The sequence below is a fragment of the Sturnus vulgaris genome, chromosome 11 (assembly GCF_052056855.1).
Source record: "Sturnus vulgaris isolate bStuVul1 chromosome 11, bStuVul1.hap1, whole genome shotgun sequence".
NCBI classification, from domain to species: domain Eukaryota; kingdom Metazoa; phylum Chordata; class Aves; order Passeriformes; family Sturnidae; genus Sturnus; species Sturnus vulgaris.
This window is the reverse complement of record NC_142253.1, coordinates 795,061-812,754: the sequence shown is the minus strand read 5'-3', so window position 1 is coordinate 812,754 and position 17,694 is coordinate 795,061. Positions and strand designations below refer to the sequence as shown.

The 17,694-nt window shown below is 50.8% G+C and overlaps 1 protein-coding gene across 4 annotated transcripts in view; it reads left to right on the top strand.

The window, feature by feature from the left end:
- Positions 1 to 17,694, top strand: part of GRM7 (glutamate metabotropic receptor 7) — a 184,814-nt gene that overhangs the window by 128,723 nt on the left and 38,397 nt on the right. For all 4 annotated transcript variants that reach the window (XR_015805950.1, XR_015805949.1, XM_088171223.1 and 1 more), the window contains exons 6-7: positions 2,669 to 2,869; positions 6,501 to 6,640. Coding sequence is in view for 2 of the 4 variants with exons in the window: in XM_088171223.1 (XP_088027349.1) it covers positions 2,669 to 2,869; positions 6,501 to 6,640 (341 nt within the window). In the remaining 2 variants the exon portion in view is untranslated. The remainder of the gene's footprint in view (positions 1 to 2,668; positions 2,870 to 6,500; positions 6,641 to 17,694) is intronic.

Genomic DNA, 17,694 nt, shown 5'->3' with positions numbered 1-17,694 from the left:
AAAAAAACCAAAAAAACAACAACAACAACAACAAAAACAACATAAAAGCAACTTCTTCTCAAAGAGGAGCAGGAATGGTGCAGTTCTCAAAGAGGAGCAGGAATAGTGCATTTTTTAAGACAAGCAGCAATGGTGCAGTTCTCATACAAACAGGAATGGTACAATTCTCAAAGAGGAGCAGAAATGGTGCAGCTCTCAAAGACAAACAGAGATGTGGATGGGGTTTGTTTTTATTTTCCATGCTTTGGGTCTCACAGCACACAGGGGCTCGTGTGAGGTTGGTTTTCCAACCTTCCCCCCGTGGGACCCCCAGGATTTCCTGACATCCTGAGCCTGGGGGTTCTCTCTGCCCCTTCCCCAGAGGCACCCACGGCTCTGCTGCTTTCATCTGCAGGAACTTGATGCCTGTTGGGAGCTTCCTTCTCTTCCAGAGTAATTAATAATTGAATTTCTACACTCCCATTATACAGGAGCTGCTCCTGGAGCCTGTGGTAAAACGTTCTGCCTGACTTCTTCAGCTCAGCCTCAGAGGGAGAAATATTCCCCACAATAATGCTCAAGTTGGAATTAAAATTGGGCTCATCATTTTTGGACTTTGGGCCCGATTTGCTGCTCACTGCAACAGCATGAGGGTGACACAAACTGGAGGGAACTCTGTTCAGCCAGGCCTATTAATTTGGATATTTGCTAGGGGTTTTTTTAATTATTTCTGAAGAATATTTGGTCCATGTAAGTAATAACATTTGCTCTGCAGGTTCTTTGCTGCTTCAGATTTGGGTTAAATTTCTAATTGCAATGGAATGTCTTCAGGAGCTAACTCAGCCTGTGTTTTGGTGAAGCACAGCACACTCCCAACTGTATAAATTCAGACATGTTTGTGGTGAGCAGTTACATTTGTCTCCACATCTGGATTTACTGTGCACAGTTCTTGGTGTTCAATACTCAGCTGAGAGGCTGTTTCAGCACAGGGAAGTATCCCTGTTCTTGGAAATTCCAGTAAGATTTAAAAACCTTTATTATTTTTGTGTTTGGACACTGGTACATTGCTCTCAGGTTTTTTCAGGTGTGTTTTGCTCAGGTTCCTCTCTCAGATCTTTCACTGCTGAAGGTTTTCCTCCTGCTGTGTGTGTGCCCAGCCGTGCTTCTGGAACTTGCTGTGGCTTATCAGTGCAGTTTGTGTGCAGCATTTCAATCCCACATCCCCTCCCCTGGCATCCATTCCTGCTGCATTGCTCATTTGGTTACAGAGCTGAAACCACTTAAAAGCATTTTCCTTGTCAGGGCTTCAAGTCCTGATAAGTTCTGTAATCAATGAGAGGCAGTGAATAATGAAAAGGATCCTCACTAGCTGGAAAGTCACTTTTTGTGCTCACTTGTTTGCAGGGTTTCAGTGTTTCCAGAAGAGGTGAGATTTAAAACTGAGGGGTTTTGGTAGGGGGTGCCTCAACCATCATGGAATCATGGAATCATGGAATGGTTTGGGTTGGAAAGGACCCTAAATCCCAGCCAGTGCCACCCCTGCCATGGCAGGGACACCTCCCACTGTCCCAAACCCCACTGTCCAACCTGGCCTTGGGCACTGCCAGGGAGTTCATGGATAGTTTCGGGGAAAAGGAATAAATCACATTCCTGATTCTCAGCCTGCAGTGCCTCGTTCCAGGCTCTGAAAATCCAGCTTGGTTTGCACCTGATTGCAGAGCCCCCCTGACCTGCTCAGGTGACCAGAACAGCACAAGGGCCACCTGTGGCCATGGCCAGCAGGTCACACCTCTGTCTGTCTGTCTGTCTGTCTGTGTCTGCAGCCTGAGAGGGGTTAAGGCACGACCCTGCAAACCGGTGTTTAAATTCACCTCTGCCATCACCGCTCGAGTTCCTCTGCCTGCCTGTGGTTTCATTCCCGTGTTCTGATTTTCCAGAACCGTTCCCTTCTCCAGGTGTTCCCTGGGGCTGAGCAGCTCGCAGGGCTCCGGTTCCCACTCGGGAACAAATCCCGGTGCCCCTGGCTCGGATGGATTCACTCTGGGGCTCCTCGCGTTCTCTCCGGAAAGGCAATCGTGGGATTCTGCAGGACCTTTGAGGCTCTGCAGGCTGGGCCATAGGGGTGACAGTGACAGGAGCCTCCCGAGCTGCCGTTAATTGCCCGTTAATTGCCCGTTAATTGCCGGCGCGTTCCTCAGTTCTCTGCAGCCCCTTCGGTGGCTTCTCTGGAGTGACTCTTTCTTCCCTTGACCTGGCTGTGACTTTCAATTCGAGCCCGGGATTTGCAGCAGAACCAAACACCGGGCTTTAAAACGGGCTGTGCCTTCCCTGCAGCGCGCCCCTGCTCCAAAGCCGGGCTTTGGGAGCGCACAGAGGCTGGGCTGTGCCTGGGGAGGGTCTGGGCTGTGCCTGGGCTGTATTTGGGGTGGGTTCGGGGTGGGTTTGGGGTGGGTTTGGGGTTCGCGGTGTGATCAGGGCACGGTTTGTGTCTCGGGATTATGGAGAGTGACTCGCAAGAAGAGTCGGTGGTTCTGGTACCAATGGCAGAGGTTTGGTTGTGTTTTAATTGATTTTAGAACAGCTCAGAGGGTTTTATGGCACCGATGGAAGGCGCAGCTCGGAGAGGCTCGGCGGTGCCCGGTGCCAGCGCTGTCCCCGCTGTCCCTGAGTGTCCCCTGTGTCCCTGCAGGGCAGGAGCGCATCGGGAAGGACTCTCACTACGAGCAGGAGGGGAAGGTGCAGTTTGTGATCGATGCTGTGTACGCCATGGCCCACGCCCTGCACCACATGAACCGAGACCTGTGCGCCGACAGCGCCGGGCTGTGCCCCGAGATGGAGCACGCCGGGGGCAAGAGGCTGCTCAAATACATCCGCAGTGTCAACTTCAACGGTGAGACTGGGGCCCCGGGCACCTGCTGACCCCCATGGGCACCCACTGACCCCCCATGGGCACCTGCTGACCCCCCCCCGGGTACCCACTGACCCCCCATGGGCACCTACTGACAGCCCTGGGCACCCACTGACCCCCCATGGGCACCCACTGACCCTACCCTGGGCACCCACTGACCCCCCATGGGCACCCACTGACACCCCTGTCATCACCTGCTGACCCCCCTCAGTCACTTACTGTCCCCCCCGTCCCCTGCTGTCCCCCCTCTCAGAGCTGGGCCATGGACAGGGGCTGGTCAGTGTGCAGATCCCTGTTCCCCGTGTTCCAGGGGATTTGTCCTGGCTTCCCAGGGTGGGCAGTGGGAGCTGGGTGCTCTGTGTGAGGGGAGGAGCAGCCATCACCTCTTCTGCTGCTCTCCTGTGTCCTGAGCCCCAGAGCTTGGGATCCTCCTGCTGTGGAGCAGCTCTCCTCAGCCCTGGGCAGCTGAGGCCACCCTGGCACGAGCTGGGACCACCCTGCCATGAGCTGAGGTCACCCTGCTGGCCCTGCCATGAGCTGGGACTCCCCTGCTGGCCCTGCTTTTTGGGGCCTTGCCCTCCCTGCAGAGGTGCTGCCATCCCTGCAGCGAGGCTGTGATGAAGAGGGGCTGGATCTGGGTGAGGAGCTCTGTGTGCATTTTGCAATCATCGTTGCCTGGAGAACAAAAGGCCCAAAATATGGAAAACTTTAAACCTCAAGTGGTCACGCAGTGAAATCCTGAAAGTTTGAAGTGCAGTTGTGTTTTTGCCAGGCAAAAGCTGAAGATGCTGCTCAGAGGGGCCCCTTGGGTGCCCAAAGTGCCATGAACGTGCCCTGAGTGACAAACACCTGGGCTGGTGACACCTGTGTAACTCCTGCTCTCCTCTTCATCGTTCATTCCTCATCTTGCCGTGATGAAGAGATGGGAGCCCTACAAATGCAGTCAGATTGTGTCTGGGTTTGAGGGCTTCCTGCAGGTGTCAAGTGCCCTGTGTCTGTGTGGGGAGAAGGCAGCTCCTTTGTTGGGAACTGAATTAAGTTGTCACAGCTCTGCACGAGCAAGGAGCTGCAGCCTGGAGAGTGACACGGGTTCTGAACTGCTTACTGGGCTCAGCCAAACCTGGGAAATCTTCACAGAAAGAAACTAAATCCTGAATGATCAAAACCCAGTGAAATAACGACGTGTTTTAATGAGTGGAAGATCAAGGGTTATGTCTGAACCGCCTGTTTCCTCTCTGCGGTGAGGTTTCCATACATCACTTTTTATTAATTCCATTATTCCATGAAAGGAGCCTGAGCTGAGGCTGGAGCTGTGCAGTGATGGGAAGCAGGAGTGACAGAGCCTGCAGCCAGGTGGCACAGAAAGGGCTCAGAGCCTCACCCCGGCCCAGGCAGGGCTTAAAGGGGGCTGGCCTGGCCAGCAGAGCCTTGGCTGCAGCTGCAAAGCCAGCACAGGGACAGGGACACTGGTGCCTGCCCCATGCCCTGAGGGGTCAGAGCTTCCCCTTTCCACAGCTGCTCCATGGTCCAGGGGCTCCTGGCAGCCTGGCTGGGGCATTTCAGCTCTGCTGGAGCTGCAAACTGCATCAAAGAGTGTTTGCTGCTGCCTGCAGCACATTTCAGCATTGCTGGAGCTGCAAACTGCACCCAGCAGTGTTTGCTGCTGCCTGCCCCATGTGCAGGGCCATGGGAGAGGTGCCAGGTCGGTGCCTTTGGGGTCTGTGCAGTGCCCACCCCCCGTGCCCTGCTGGAGCCATCGTGGCTCAGCTGCAGTGGCTTTGCTGGGGGATCTGGGGTGCTGTTCCCGTGCAGGTGGCTGTAGGTGTGTTCTCTTCTGGCTGAGTGCCCCCAGGGTTTGTCCCAGCACTGTTTTTGGGGTGGCTGTGACAGTGGTGTCCGTCTGTCCATCCTCCATTTCCCTCCTCACAGCCCTGGCCCTTCCCCTGTGCCCTCCTCAGATGTGTCTGTTGCATTTTGGGAGCCTCATCTGAGCTCCTGCCGTCTCAGGTGTCCCTTTCTTGTCAGCTCTGACAAAGCTGAGCCTAACTCGCCCTAAGCAGCCCTAAGAGTGGTGATTAGCCAGATCCCATTGAGCACTTTGCTGCCTTTCCTGAGGAGCCAAGGAATTACAGCCATTGCTTCTGATTGACTCCAAGTGTTTCCACTCAAATGTATTCTGGCTGCATGAATCTGTAATGACAATTAAATATCTGCCTGGTGCTCACAGGGAACCAGCCAGGAGAGATTTCAGTGGGAGATTTTCTGTAGCAGCCTTTGAACTGAATTTGTATCTGATCTCAGAGGATTGGAGGAGAGACAGGAAACAATTTACCAGGGCTAGAATGGAGACTATGCTAATTCACTCCTTCAAATCTTTTTTTCACTCCCTGGAATTCAATGAAGAATGGGAATCATGAAGAAAACGATAATCTTAAAGTTCAGTGCTACAACAGGAGAGATTTTTCATTGCTTTAGGGAAAAAAAGTTACACAGGAGGAGGAAGCTTTGAATATAGATATGCTGGAGGATTGTCATAATCTTCAATCTTGACACAATATTACCCTACCCTACCGAAACCTATTTTAATATGTCTGGAAGGAAATGTCACCCTGGAAGGTTTTCCTGGAGCTCTGAGGAGATGAGGCACTGCTCTGAGTTCTCCTCTTGGGAAGGGTCCCAGCCTGCTTGAACTGCAGGTGTCCTGCTGGGAGCTCACCTGAGCTCAGGTGTCAGGGCAGCTCCAGGCTGTGCCGGGCTCCCCCTGCCCTGCACTTACCTGTGTTCCTCACCTCAGTACGTGGGAAATCAAATTAATGCAGGGCCCTGCTCTGGTGCTGCTCAAGGCATTCCCATGGGGGAGAGACAGAGCCTGGATAAGGGAATGGACAGGGAATGGAATGGACAGGGAATGTTATTCCTAAGGAATGGAATGGACAGGGAATGTTATTCCCAGGGAATGCTGTTCCCAGACAAGGGAATTCTGTTCCCAGGGAATTCTGTTCCCAGACAATGGGATGCCCAAGGAATGCTGTTCCCATGGAATGCTGTTCCCAGACAAGGGAATTCTGTTCCCCAAGCCAGCTCCGTTCCCTCCCAGCCCGCGGTGATGATGATGATGATGATGATGACGGGTGCAGCAGATCGTGAAGGAGGATGAGGATGAGGAGGAAGCTGTTTCTGGATGGTAGCCAAGACTCACGAGGCCCTGACTCCTGAGAGCAGCGTGTGTCAGAGGCACATGGGACATTTCCCAGAGGGGGAGGCAGCACTGAGGGGCTGCAGTCACAGCAATGGTTTTCACTGGAGAACTGCCCAGGACAGGGAGATGGGAGGGAGGATGGAGGATGGAGGGCAGGAGGAAAAGCTGCCTGGTACTGCTGGCATGGAGAGGAGGTGAGGTAAGGCTCACCTGGGCTTGCTGGGTTTGTTTTCAGGCAGAGGATGGGTCCATGGGAGAGGGCTGGGTGCTGGCAGTGTCCCCAAGTGTCCTCTTTGGATGGCCCTGACCACCGTGACACCTCTGACCCGTGACCACATCAAAGATTTGGCAAAGATTTGGTGTTGGGTGGTTGGATTTTTTTTTTTTTTTTTTTGTCCTGTTTGCTTCCCCCAGGCAGTGCTGGCACCCCAGTGATGTTCAACAAGAACGGGGACGCCCCGGGGCGCTACGACATCTTCCAGTTCCACAGCAGCAACACCAGCACGCCCGGCTACCGCCTCGTGGGCCAGTGGACAGACGACCTGCAGCTCAACGTGAGTGCCCTGCCCCTCCTGAGTGGTACCCAGAGCTCCCCAGCCCTGCAGGGACACTGGGCTGTGCTCATTGTCACCTGCCCCCTGTACCCAGGCAGCCGGAGGGAGAGTCTGAGACTCCTCAGGCTAACGGGCGTGAGGTGATCATGCAAATTTTATTATTTGTGCAGTCCCTGGTTGCCAGCTTGGGGAATGAAGCCGTGATTTGTTGTAGTTTGAAGCCACTGGGCTTTCATTTGCTGATGCTTTTCAGTTTTTCTCGTCTCTGGAAAGCTGGGATGGAATGTTTTTGGAGTGAGTCGTTTTTCCTGTGGTGGTTTTAATCGCTGGGGATGAGGTGGCAGTTCTGGGATTGTGCCTAAAGGCAAACAGGCAGCAGGAGCAGGTGCTCAAATGCACTCTGATGTTTCCCAGGAAAAAACCAACCCAGGAGTGGTGGGTGGGAAAGCTGGAGACCATGCCAGCCTGAGCCCTCCAAGGCTGGGCTGTGACCTCCCTGCTTGGCTTTGTGCCCTCTGGGTCCTGGAGAGGTGCTGCCAGTTCTACCCAGACAGAGATTTCAGTCACTTGGGCTCCTCAGGATGGCCTGAGTGACAGCCAGGGTGTTCCTGAGGGAAATGGGTGTCTGTACAAAAAGGGATCCTCCCTCACTCAGCTCTCCCAGCCCAGGAGCTTTGGGAACTCTGGGTGTGGGTGGCTCCTCCTCTGCTGCCAGCTCTGCTTTGGCAGCAGGGTGACAGCACGGGCTGTGTGACACAGACCTGCCCTGACACCCCTCCACAGGTGGCCAGGACACACTGGGGTGACCAGGAGGTGACCAAGGGCTGACACAGGTTGTGACACCGGGGTGACACAGGGATGACCCAAGTGTGACACAGGGAGTGACACAGGTGTGACCCAAGTGTGACCCGGGAGGTGACACAGGGATGACCCAGGTGTGATCCAGGTGTGATCCAGGAGGTGACACAGGGATGATCCAGATGTGACCCAGGTGTGACCCAGGTGACAATTAAAGACCCAGGGTGTGCTCCCAGCCCTGGGCTCCCTCTGGCCCCGGTGTCACTCACTCTGTGCACTTGTGCCCTGGGGACATCTCCTGCCCCCATTTTTGTCCCTGGGACACAAAGCACGGCTGCTCACACAGAGCCATCCCCTGGGGTGCAGCCAAAGGCCCAACACTTTCATTTTTCATGTTTTCATGGCTTTGTTAGATCCAGTGAATGATGGGAATCACCAGGGCTCCACTCCTGGAGGCTGATCACAAACAAGATTTTACTCTCCTTGAATTTTGGCTCATTTTCATCTTCTGTGTTTGATTTGCTCTTTCAGTGCTTTTCAACTTTTGATGTTCTATATAAGGAAACCTATATTAACTTGCAGTTTACACTTCTTTTAGCAAAAAATATTAATATTTTATTAAGCAAACCCTTCTTTATGTAAACTGCACATCCCGATTCATTAAAATTTAAGGCTAAATTAATGGAGCTTGATTTGTATTCCTGTTGTTGTGTTAAATGTTGCCATAAAAAAACCTCTTTCCTCACCCTCGTCTCCTCATGGCCACAGGGTCATACCAATAGTTGAGATTCTCTCACTGACTTCCCTTCTAATCACTCAAGCGTCCTAGTTCCTCACACAAATGTATGAGCTAGTCCCTTTTGTATTATTGGATTATTTCTTACAATAATGGAGACAATTGTGGAGTTTAGAGAAGTCGAGGATTCCTGGAAATAACCAAAATAAATACTGTTAAATACATCCCAGGGAAAAGGACCCGAGGATGCGATTTGTCTTCAGTAATTATTGTGGCAATAACTCTTGAGGGGATGTTTCCCCGGTTCTTATTTCATAAACACAGCCCAGGAGGGGAAAGCAGAGGCTGTTTGGTGCTGCTGGGATGTGGCTCTGCTTTGTTTGGTGCTTTGTTTGGTGCTTTGTTCCCCAAGAGCTTTGTCACTCTGGGCAGGGTCAGCTCTGTGTCTGAATTTCCCTGGGAGCAGGAGGAGCTGCTCACACAGGTAAGGACCCCGGGGCAGGAGGGAGATAACTGCAGGAGAGCAGCTAGGTGAGTGAAGATTTTCTTCTTTATCATCATCCTCATCCTCATAGCAGGAAGGAACAGGAATGTTTCACTGCTGGGTTCCTCTGGCTGGGCTGCTGCTCTTCAGTCTCTTGTGGTGCCTTCAGCAAAGGGATCTTCCCATTGCTGGTGCTTTGGGGATTGTGCTGGGCACAGGCTGGACCAGGTTTTTTCATGTTAGATTGCAGAGTAACTTCTGCTGCAGTTTTCTCTCTCTTGCTTGTGTTGGCAGACAGACTGAGGAAAGCTCTAAAAAACCTAAAAAACCTAAAAAAACCACCAGGGCCACTGACACAGACAGGATGGAACCTCCACACTGCAACCCTTTCTTCCCCACACACAGAAGTACATTGAGTATCTCTGTAATCCTCTGTGCAATTGATGTAGAACCTGCTCACTTCAACACCTCCTGAATCTGTTTGGACTCAGGATAATCAATTTACATGGCATAAACATCTCTGTTAGGGAATTTGGAAATAAATGTTGTGAATAGTGAGCTGGTGAAGAGAGTAATTAAATGTCTAACCTGCTGGCAAGAGACCTGGCTGTACCTGCCTTTTTTTTGATAAAATATTCGAACTGGAATTGCATCCAAGCACCTCTCCAGTGATGTTTGTTGCTCGGGAATATTCTGCCAACAGATGGTATTTTTCTAAAGTAGCACGTTCAAATTGATTTCTGTTCATTGTTTTCCTGGGTTTGCTGCTGGGTTTTGGGTTTTTCCCTTGGAGCAGGATGTGTTGCAGGTAGATGGAGTTTCTGTTCCTGGCACTGACCTTCTGCTGTGTCCCTGCAGTGTCACACCAGTGACCCGTGGTGACAGTCCCTGTCACAGGGCTGGGGTGTCTGCATTTATGGGGTTATTTCCCAGCACCAGTGTAGAGTCCTTGCAGAGGGATCTGTTTGCAGAGCTGTGGCCGTGGCTGGGCCCATCAGTGACAGGATCTGAGAGGTGGCTCCATCCCTGGGCTCCCGGAGCTCCTCCCTGCTGTGTGCTGCAATAATGGATGTTGTTTATTCTGTTCCCTCATTAAATTCTGCAATCTCTCATTGCTCCTGCCAGCCATGACCAGCACAAACACCTTTAATTATCTCAACTCGCAGAATTAACTTGCAGCCAAGTGGAAGGGGATTTTTGAAGCCACTGGCCCGCTGAATGGCCATCTGCTGCCTGCTGCCTGCTCCTGCACACGGGAATCCCACGGGTCCTGCACAGGCTGGGGGTGCCTTGGGGGGCTGGGGGACTGCACGGGGGTTCGGTGCATTTGGCAGTGGCTCCATCACACAAGGGCACGGCTCAGGACACCTCAGCCAGGACAGGTTTGTGCTGTAGCACGGCAGCGAGGCAATAGTTAAACCTCAGCCCTGGCTCTGCAGAGCAGCTCCGGCTCAGAAGTGAGGACGTGAAATGTCATTTTCTCTGTGCTATTGACCCGCCCGGCCCAGGCAGCAAGAGCAGCGTGAGTGAGGGAACTCAGCACCATCGGCTTGGCAAGGCAGAACACGGCTGGGGTTCTGGGAATGGCACAGGAAAAGTGTTTGTGGGGACAAAACACCGAGGGAAGGCAGGGAGAGTCAGAGATGGATACACGTGTGCTTAAAGACAGCAGAAAACTGGAGTGTGAGGAGCTCATAAAAGCTACAATGGCCAAAAAAATGATGTAGCAGAGGACTTGACTCGAGATTTTGCTTTGTCTTGTGTTGTTCCCTTCCATGGCCACGAGCCTGCGGGCAGACACACTCTGAGAATGAGTTATGTAAGAAATGAGAGTTAAAAAATAAATCACCCAGGCTCCAAAAGAGGTGCTGCTTGTGCGCCTACACATCCCTCTGTAAAGCTTTTCTGCGAGGCTAATGTGGTTTTGTCAGCAAATATATTCAAGAGCAAATGCTTTGCTGGGATATTTTATGGCTAATGAACATGTTTGGTTGCTTTTGGCAGGAGTAACAATGTCAGTTTGTGCGTTATTGAGGGTGCAATATTCTTTATTTAATATCTGGAAGTGGGAAGAGGCTCTTCAGTGACAGATGTGCTTTGTTGTGTGTGGAGAAGTCCAGCCAGCTGTGGGGAGCTGTGCAGGGCCAGTGTGGGCACTGAAATGCCCCCCAGTTAAGCCAGCAGGGAACTCGGGCTCCAGTCCCACCCACTGGGTTCTTTAGTGAGTTCTGCCCGGTATTTCCATGCCCCTTCCCCCTCGTCCCCAGCACTCCTGCCCAGCCCTGGGCACCCCTGTGGCTCCTCTGGGCTCACCTCCAGGGCCGTGGAGGTGGCAGCAAAACCTAAATTTGTGTCTCACCCTTGCCCTGGCAAAGGAGTTTGGATGGAAAACGTTCTCTGTTTGTCCATGAGCTCCCCACTGAAGGTCCATGGGGGCAATGTGGGCAAGGCTCTGCAGGACAGAGACAATGCAGCAACCATCAGCAAAATCGTGATTGCATTTCTGCCTCTGCACCAAAGACACTTCTGGCTCTTCCCTGGCAAGGTGAGTGTGGTTCCTGGCTGGGAGGAGTGCTGAAGGGTTGTGGGTTCAGCACTGTGGGGTTTGTGTCTGGAGAGGCCAGGGCACCCCAAGGCTGCTTTGGGGTTTCCTTTCCCAGCTCTCCTTGTCTGCCTGCTGTGGCAGGGGCTGTTTGCTGAATATCCTGAATATCCCTGTCCCTGTGAGCAGTGACATTCCAGCAGGATCACAGCTTTGGGGCCCCACCTGCCCCAGGTTTCAGTGGCAGATCAGGGGCTGGCACCTTTCCAGGCGTGCCAAGACTCTTGTGACAATTAACACCATCCAAAACTTGCTGCTTTGTCTCCGTTTTTTGTTGACCAAATTTGCAACAATAAACTGCATGAGCAGCTATGGGAAGTCTTGGCTTGGAGCTGCTTCTGTAGATCCCAAACATGACCCAGCTGTGTTTTGCAAAACGAAATTTTGTTCCCAGGGTGGTGGAGTAGAAATGATGGCAGATGTGTCATGGTGTGCCTGTTTGCTTTGGGGAGGACAAGGAATGGAAAGCTCTGCTCACACCAGGCCCATGTGAGCAGCCCTCAGAGTTTCCAGCATTTCAGCAAAGCTTGAAGGTTCCTGACAGGCCACGTGTATTGAGTGGGTCAGAAATAATCACTATTTAAATGTCCCTGAATACTGATTTCAGAAGGAAATCGCTGTGGCTGCTGGCAGGACTGTGATATCAGATGTTTAATGTAGAATTTCATGTGTCTCCAGCTAATTGTTCACATGATGGACAATTATGGCCCCAAATAAACAGCTGCAAAGGGTCTTTAGCCTGCTCTGAAACAACTCGACAGGAAGCTTTATTTGCTTTGTTTTCCTGCTTTATTTGCTTTGTTTTCCTGCTTTATTTGCTTTGTTTTCCTGCTTTATTGGGCTTTTCTTCCACTGAACTGAAAAGGTACCTTTTTGTGAAAATGCTGCTGAAATGATTCCCATGGGACATCCTTTTTTACTGGTTCATCCCACCTTGAACTGGCAGGGGGATCTGGGGCTGACTGAGCAGTGCTGACTGCAGTCAGGGATTTCATTCTGCTCTAGCAGTGCCTGTGCTTTGACTGACTGGGGAAGGGTTCTGCAGCCTCCAGCCTCCCTTTGCAAGGCCAAATTTTGTCCTTTTCCTCCCAAAAATGCAGCTGGAAGGGCTGGGGCAGGCTTTTCTCCTCCCTGGGTGAGGTGGAGTGAAACCCAGGGCAGGGTTCCCTTGCACAGGGATGCACTGGAGGTCTTACCCTGGCAAGAAAATGGGAAAAAAAGTGGAAAAAGTGGGGAGAAAATCCCCTGCCCTGGGAATCTGCTGCTCCCCTGGCAGTGTGTCTTTCCACCAGCCATTCTTAATTTTCTGTGCAGATCTGCAGTTCTTTTAGGGCCCAGTTGACTGAGCATAACCTGAGCAGGATAATTTAATATTATTAATATTATTAATATCACTGCAGCAATCTAATTAGGGCCTAAACGAGCTGGATACTGAATTTTCCCTCAGAATTTTGTATTTCTTTCATCTTCCCTCCCTGCCCTGTGTTGCCTTGCACACGAGATGTGATGAGGAAATCACTGTCCCATTGATGCTGAGGCTGCAGGAAGGGAAAGCCAGCACCAAATAATGTGACTGGGAAACGCTGGGCTTTGAATGAACTGGGGAATTAGGAGGATAAATAAATGCCAGCACTTCTGAGCTGCCAGGGACTCGCAGAGAAATGTTCTCCAAATTGTACAACGTGTGCTTGGTTCCCTCTCACCACTGCCCTTTCCTCACTGGGAATGTGTGCTGGCTTTGGCACAGCAGCACTTCTTCACAACCACAAAGAACAGAAAAAGTAAGAAGTTATGGGCTCCTAAGAGAGATAAAGAAAGGGCTAATCCTTTCCTCAAACTTTAGGTAAGGTCCACTCCTGGCTGTGCCGTGAAAAACAGCCCTGAAAAGGAGTTTTCAGGAGGAAAAAAAAAAAAAAGGCATTTTCAGGAGAAAAGCCAGAATTCTTGCATTTGCTTCCAGATGTGTCATTGTCATCCAGGCTTGTTCTTGAGGACTGAAACTCTCAGGCTGTGGGGCACTGTGAGCAGGGAGCAGGGTTTGATTTCTGCTGAGCTGCTCTGCCCTCAGGCTGAGCTGGGCTTTGGGTGTTCTTTGGGCTGGGGCTTTCTGCCATCCTGCACAATAAAAATCTCTGCTGCCCACAGCAGCTGTGGCTGCCCCTGGATCCCTGGCAGTGCCCAGGGCCAGGTTGGACATTGGGGTTTGGGACATTGGAGGTGTCCCTGCCATGGCAGGGGTGGCACTGGGGGGGATTTGATGTCCAAACCAGTTTGGGATTCTGTGGTGATTCAGACTTTCCCTCCTTCTAAGCCACTTAAGGATAAAAATTTGCCTTGGGTTAACTCTGCTTTCAGAAGATACTTTTGCCCTAACCTATCCATTTAAAGAGACAAGAACTGTGTGTTATAAATGCACATTTGGAAGCACATGTTCTTTTTTAATTAAAAGAATATTATGCAGGGGCTGCAGGATGAATAGTGAAGATGCATGGTCCACCCCCTTCCATTAGTGAGGAGACAACACAAAGCTGTAGGCAGATATAAAAGCATTAAAATAATTAATTTTCCATTTTATTGTGTGTCAACAGAAATGTATAATAATAAGCATTTTTGCAAAAACTGTGGATTAAGCATTTTCCTCTACATCAGTGGTGTGCTGGAAATGTCCTTGCTTTAATGTAGAACAAATGGCCCTTGGATCTCATTAAGGATGGAGTTGTGAGGGCTCAGAGGAGCTCTCAGTGCTGCTGGGGCAGAGCAGGTAGGGCTGCTGGAAAAAAGGTGACAAACATTAAACCAGAGACAAAGGAAGAGTCGAAATGAAAGGGAAATAAAGGAGGGTTAAGAATTGCTTCTTGTGGGAACACCCAAGAGGAGCTGCAGTGTGGGAGCAGAGTGATGGCCCTCATTGGAAGTTTCCTACCCTAATTAATGGAATGTGTTAATAGGATGTGATGGGAGCTGCTGGCTCCGGTTCTGGGCCCTCTCCTGCAAGGAAAAGCTGGAGGGGCTGCAGGGCTGTGAGCAGGGCTGGTGTGAGCAGGGCTGGACTCCAGGGACACCCTGAGGGGCACCTGAGCCCTGGGGGGACAGCACGGGGCAGGAGGGAAATGGGATTTCCCACTGGAGAAAAACCCACACTGGGGTCTGAGCCCCATTCCCAGTGCAGCACTGGGGGATGGGATGGGATGGGATGGGATGGGACAATGGGATGGCATGGCCACTTCCCAGAGCTCCTGTGCTGCTGCAGCAGAAGCAATCCTGCTGTTTCAAGAGAGGGTTTGGAGCCTGTGGAATCCTGTGTTCTGTGCAGAGGTGTTGAGGCTGCTCTCTCAGTGCAGGGATGTGTTTGGCACAAGGCAGAACCGGTGGGGTTTGTGCCTCCACCACCTTGCAGGTCAAGGCCCCCCTGGCAGCCCCTGGAGCCAGGGAAATCCAAAGGAGTCGCAGTGAGAGGTGGAGCAGCACATCTGATGGAGCATGGAGCAGCTCTGCACCTCCCTGCCACTCTGGCTTATCACCACTCTTATCTCTCCCAGGGATTTCAGTTGATATTTTGCAGAAGACTCTGCTGAGGATGTGTTATTGACATATTCTTAGCTTAAAACCATTATCGTGGTAAATCCCTGGATTTAAAACCTAATTACAAGACATTAATAGCTGAGCCTGAAGAGCTAAGTCATGCAAATATTGCTGTCTGCAAAGTGGAATGCACACAAATGTTTGAAGTGCTGAGTTAGGAGCTGCAGTCTGGAGGTGGCAATAAATCTGAGCCCAGTCCTCACCACTGGGATCTGGGTGTCCATGAAATTAATGGCACTATCATTATGAAAGTGGTAGCAGGGAACGTGGCTATTTTCTTCCCTGAGTAGGTTAATTACCACTAATGTAATTATTTTTGTACTGATTTTTATTTTAATCAAACATTGCACGAAACAATTAAGTTCAGAACAAATGGCTTATTATGGCAATGTTTGTGGTGGAGGGAAGCAAAGCAGCAATGTTTGAATTATACACAGAGATTGAGTTACTTTATTCATTAAAATGAACAATTACATTAGGCCTTATGAGACAGACTAAGCATTTCTTGTTGTTTGTTCTATAGTGAACATAATGAGGATATTTATTGTGAGTGGATCCAATCCCAGGAGCTGGGGGATGTGTGGAGCAGGGAGAAAATCCTTCCCAAATGTGCCAGAGCCGAGGCCAGGGGGGCTGCTCGTGTCCCTGGGCTGTTGGTTTGGGGAGAATAAATTCCTTTGGAGCTGGGCTGAAATGGAAGGTTCTACATAAACACCCCCAGTCTTTCTGTCAGTTCAAGGGCACTTTCTCATCATGTAGGAATTTTTTTGCTGCCTGTGTTGCATTTTCAGCTAATCCTTGGAGGCATCTAAAAGATATGTGGATATGGGACCAAGTTTCTTTTAAAAATGTGCTTTTCTGACTGGGGAAAGTGTCTCTAGTTTGAGGCAGGTTCTCAGCCCCTGCTGCAGGTGTTGGTGCTCAGCATTCCCTGCCGGGCATTTGCATCCTGAATTTTCTCCAGAAACAGCAGAAATCTGTCCAAGGCCAGTGCTAGAGCTGTCGTGGTGTCAGGACTTTGCTCAATTCTGCCTGGTCTCTTTCTCTCCTCCCAGAGTGCCTGTGCAGGATGAACCTTCAGGAGTTTTAGGCTGTCCCAGGCACCAGCAGTGCCGTGGAACACGTTTGAGAATCTGGGAATTCTTCCTTTTGTGGCCATAAGGGGAGCAGGGCTATGGTGACACTCGTGCAGGCTGCACACCTCCAGCTCAGCAGAGCAGAGGAGTTCATGGATCTGTTCTCTTCCCCCGGATGCTGAAGGTTAATGAAGTTTCCCAGGCAGTGGCAGAGCTTTAGAATTTCTCTTATTGAGGGATTATTTTTACAGCACTCACAGAAAGGCTCTTGGCACTCCAGTGTGTGAGCAGAGTGCGACTTCAGGGTTTGGTGTTTTCACAAATATAAAATGAAGGTGATACAGGGTCTATTTTGATTTAAATTAGGAAAGTGCAACTCAATCCTTCAATTTAAGACTTGCCCATCTGAGTCCTCTTGTTTATATGAATAATTAAGGCAGCTGATTCAATAAACTCATCTGAGAATTTTGACTTGTAGGGAAAATCATGGAGCTCATCAGCATTCAAGTGACCTAAAGAAAAACAGGTGAAATTTTGTTTTTAGTAACTCTTGGTCACATCTATCCCAGGGGATGAGGTTTTATGTTTGGAAAAGAGACACACACATAGTGCTGGAGCTGCTGACTGGTGCTGGGAATGCCAGAGCCTTCCCAGGCTTCCAGTCTGGACTGTTTCAGTGGGGTCCAATGCTAAACCTTCCTGGTGAGTGCCTTTAGTCAGGCATCGTTTGAAATTATTTGAGTCTAATTTTCCACAGTACTTGGGAGCCTTTGTCACACACCTTGGAGTTGAGGATTCTCCAGACTGCAGAGTAAGTGAGACTTGCCATGTATTTCATATAATTATTCATCATTTGCATTCCCAGAAGCACATGTGGTATTTCAAAAGCTGAGTGTGACTTTGAAATGAAATGCTATCTAATTATTGCATTTTTCAGTGATGACCATTTTCTTTGTCCTTCATATTTCTCACCTGGCTTGTATAGGCAGACCTTCCCCCATTCCCACTGACCCCATGCCCTGTAGAAAACACATTTCCACCTCATTTCAAATCTTCCCTGCTCAGTAGCAGTTCCAGGAAGGGAGATCTCTGTTCTGTCTCGGTAAGAAACCCCAAGGTTTGTGGAAAGCAGCCTTGCAAATGTGAGTCCTGCCTTCCCTCAAGGTCTGCAATGCTCTTGCTAATTCTCATGAAGAAGCAGGTTTGCACTCTGGTGGTTTATCTGGGGTTGGATGGCATTCCATCAGGTCTAATGACAAATAGAAATGAGAAATGGAGGCAGTGGGCACAGCTGGGGACCAGAGCCCACACAGAGGCCCCAGGGTGTGGTTCAAGGAGCCTGACATGTGGGAAGTTTGTCCAGCTGGGTTTTGTGTGTTGGGGCTCCCCGGTCCCCTCCCTTCATTCCCAGCTCATGTCTGTGGCTGCCAGCCCTAACCCCAAACCTGTCTGTGTCCCACAGATTGAGGAGATGCAGTGGGGAGGAGGGGTGTGTTCTGTGCCCCCCTCGGTGTGCAGCCAGCCCTAAGCCAGGCCTAACCCCGAGCCTGTTTGTGTCCCTGTCCCACAGATTGAGGAGATGCAGTGGGGCGGAGGGGTGCGGTCCGTGCCCCCCTCGGTGTGCAGCCAGCCCTAAACCAGCCTTAAATCAGCCCTAAGCCAGACTTAACCACAAACCTTTTTGTGTCCCACAGATTGAGGAGATGCAGTGGGGCGGAGGGGTGTGTTCTATGCTCCCCTCGGTGTGCAGCCAGCCCTAAACCAGCCTTAAATCAG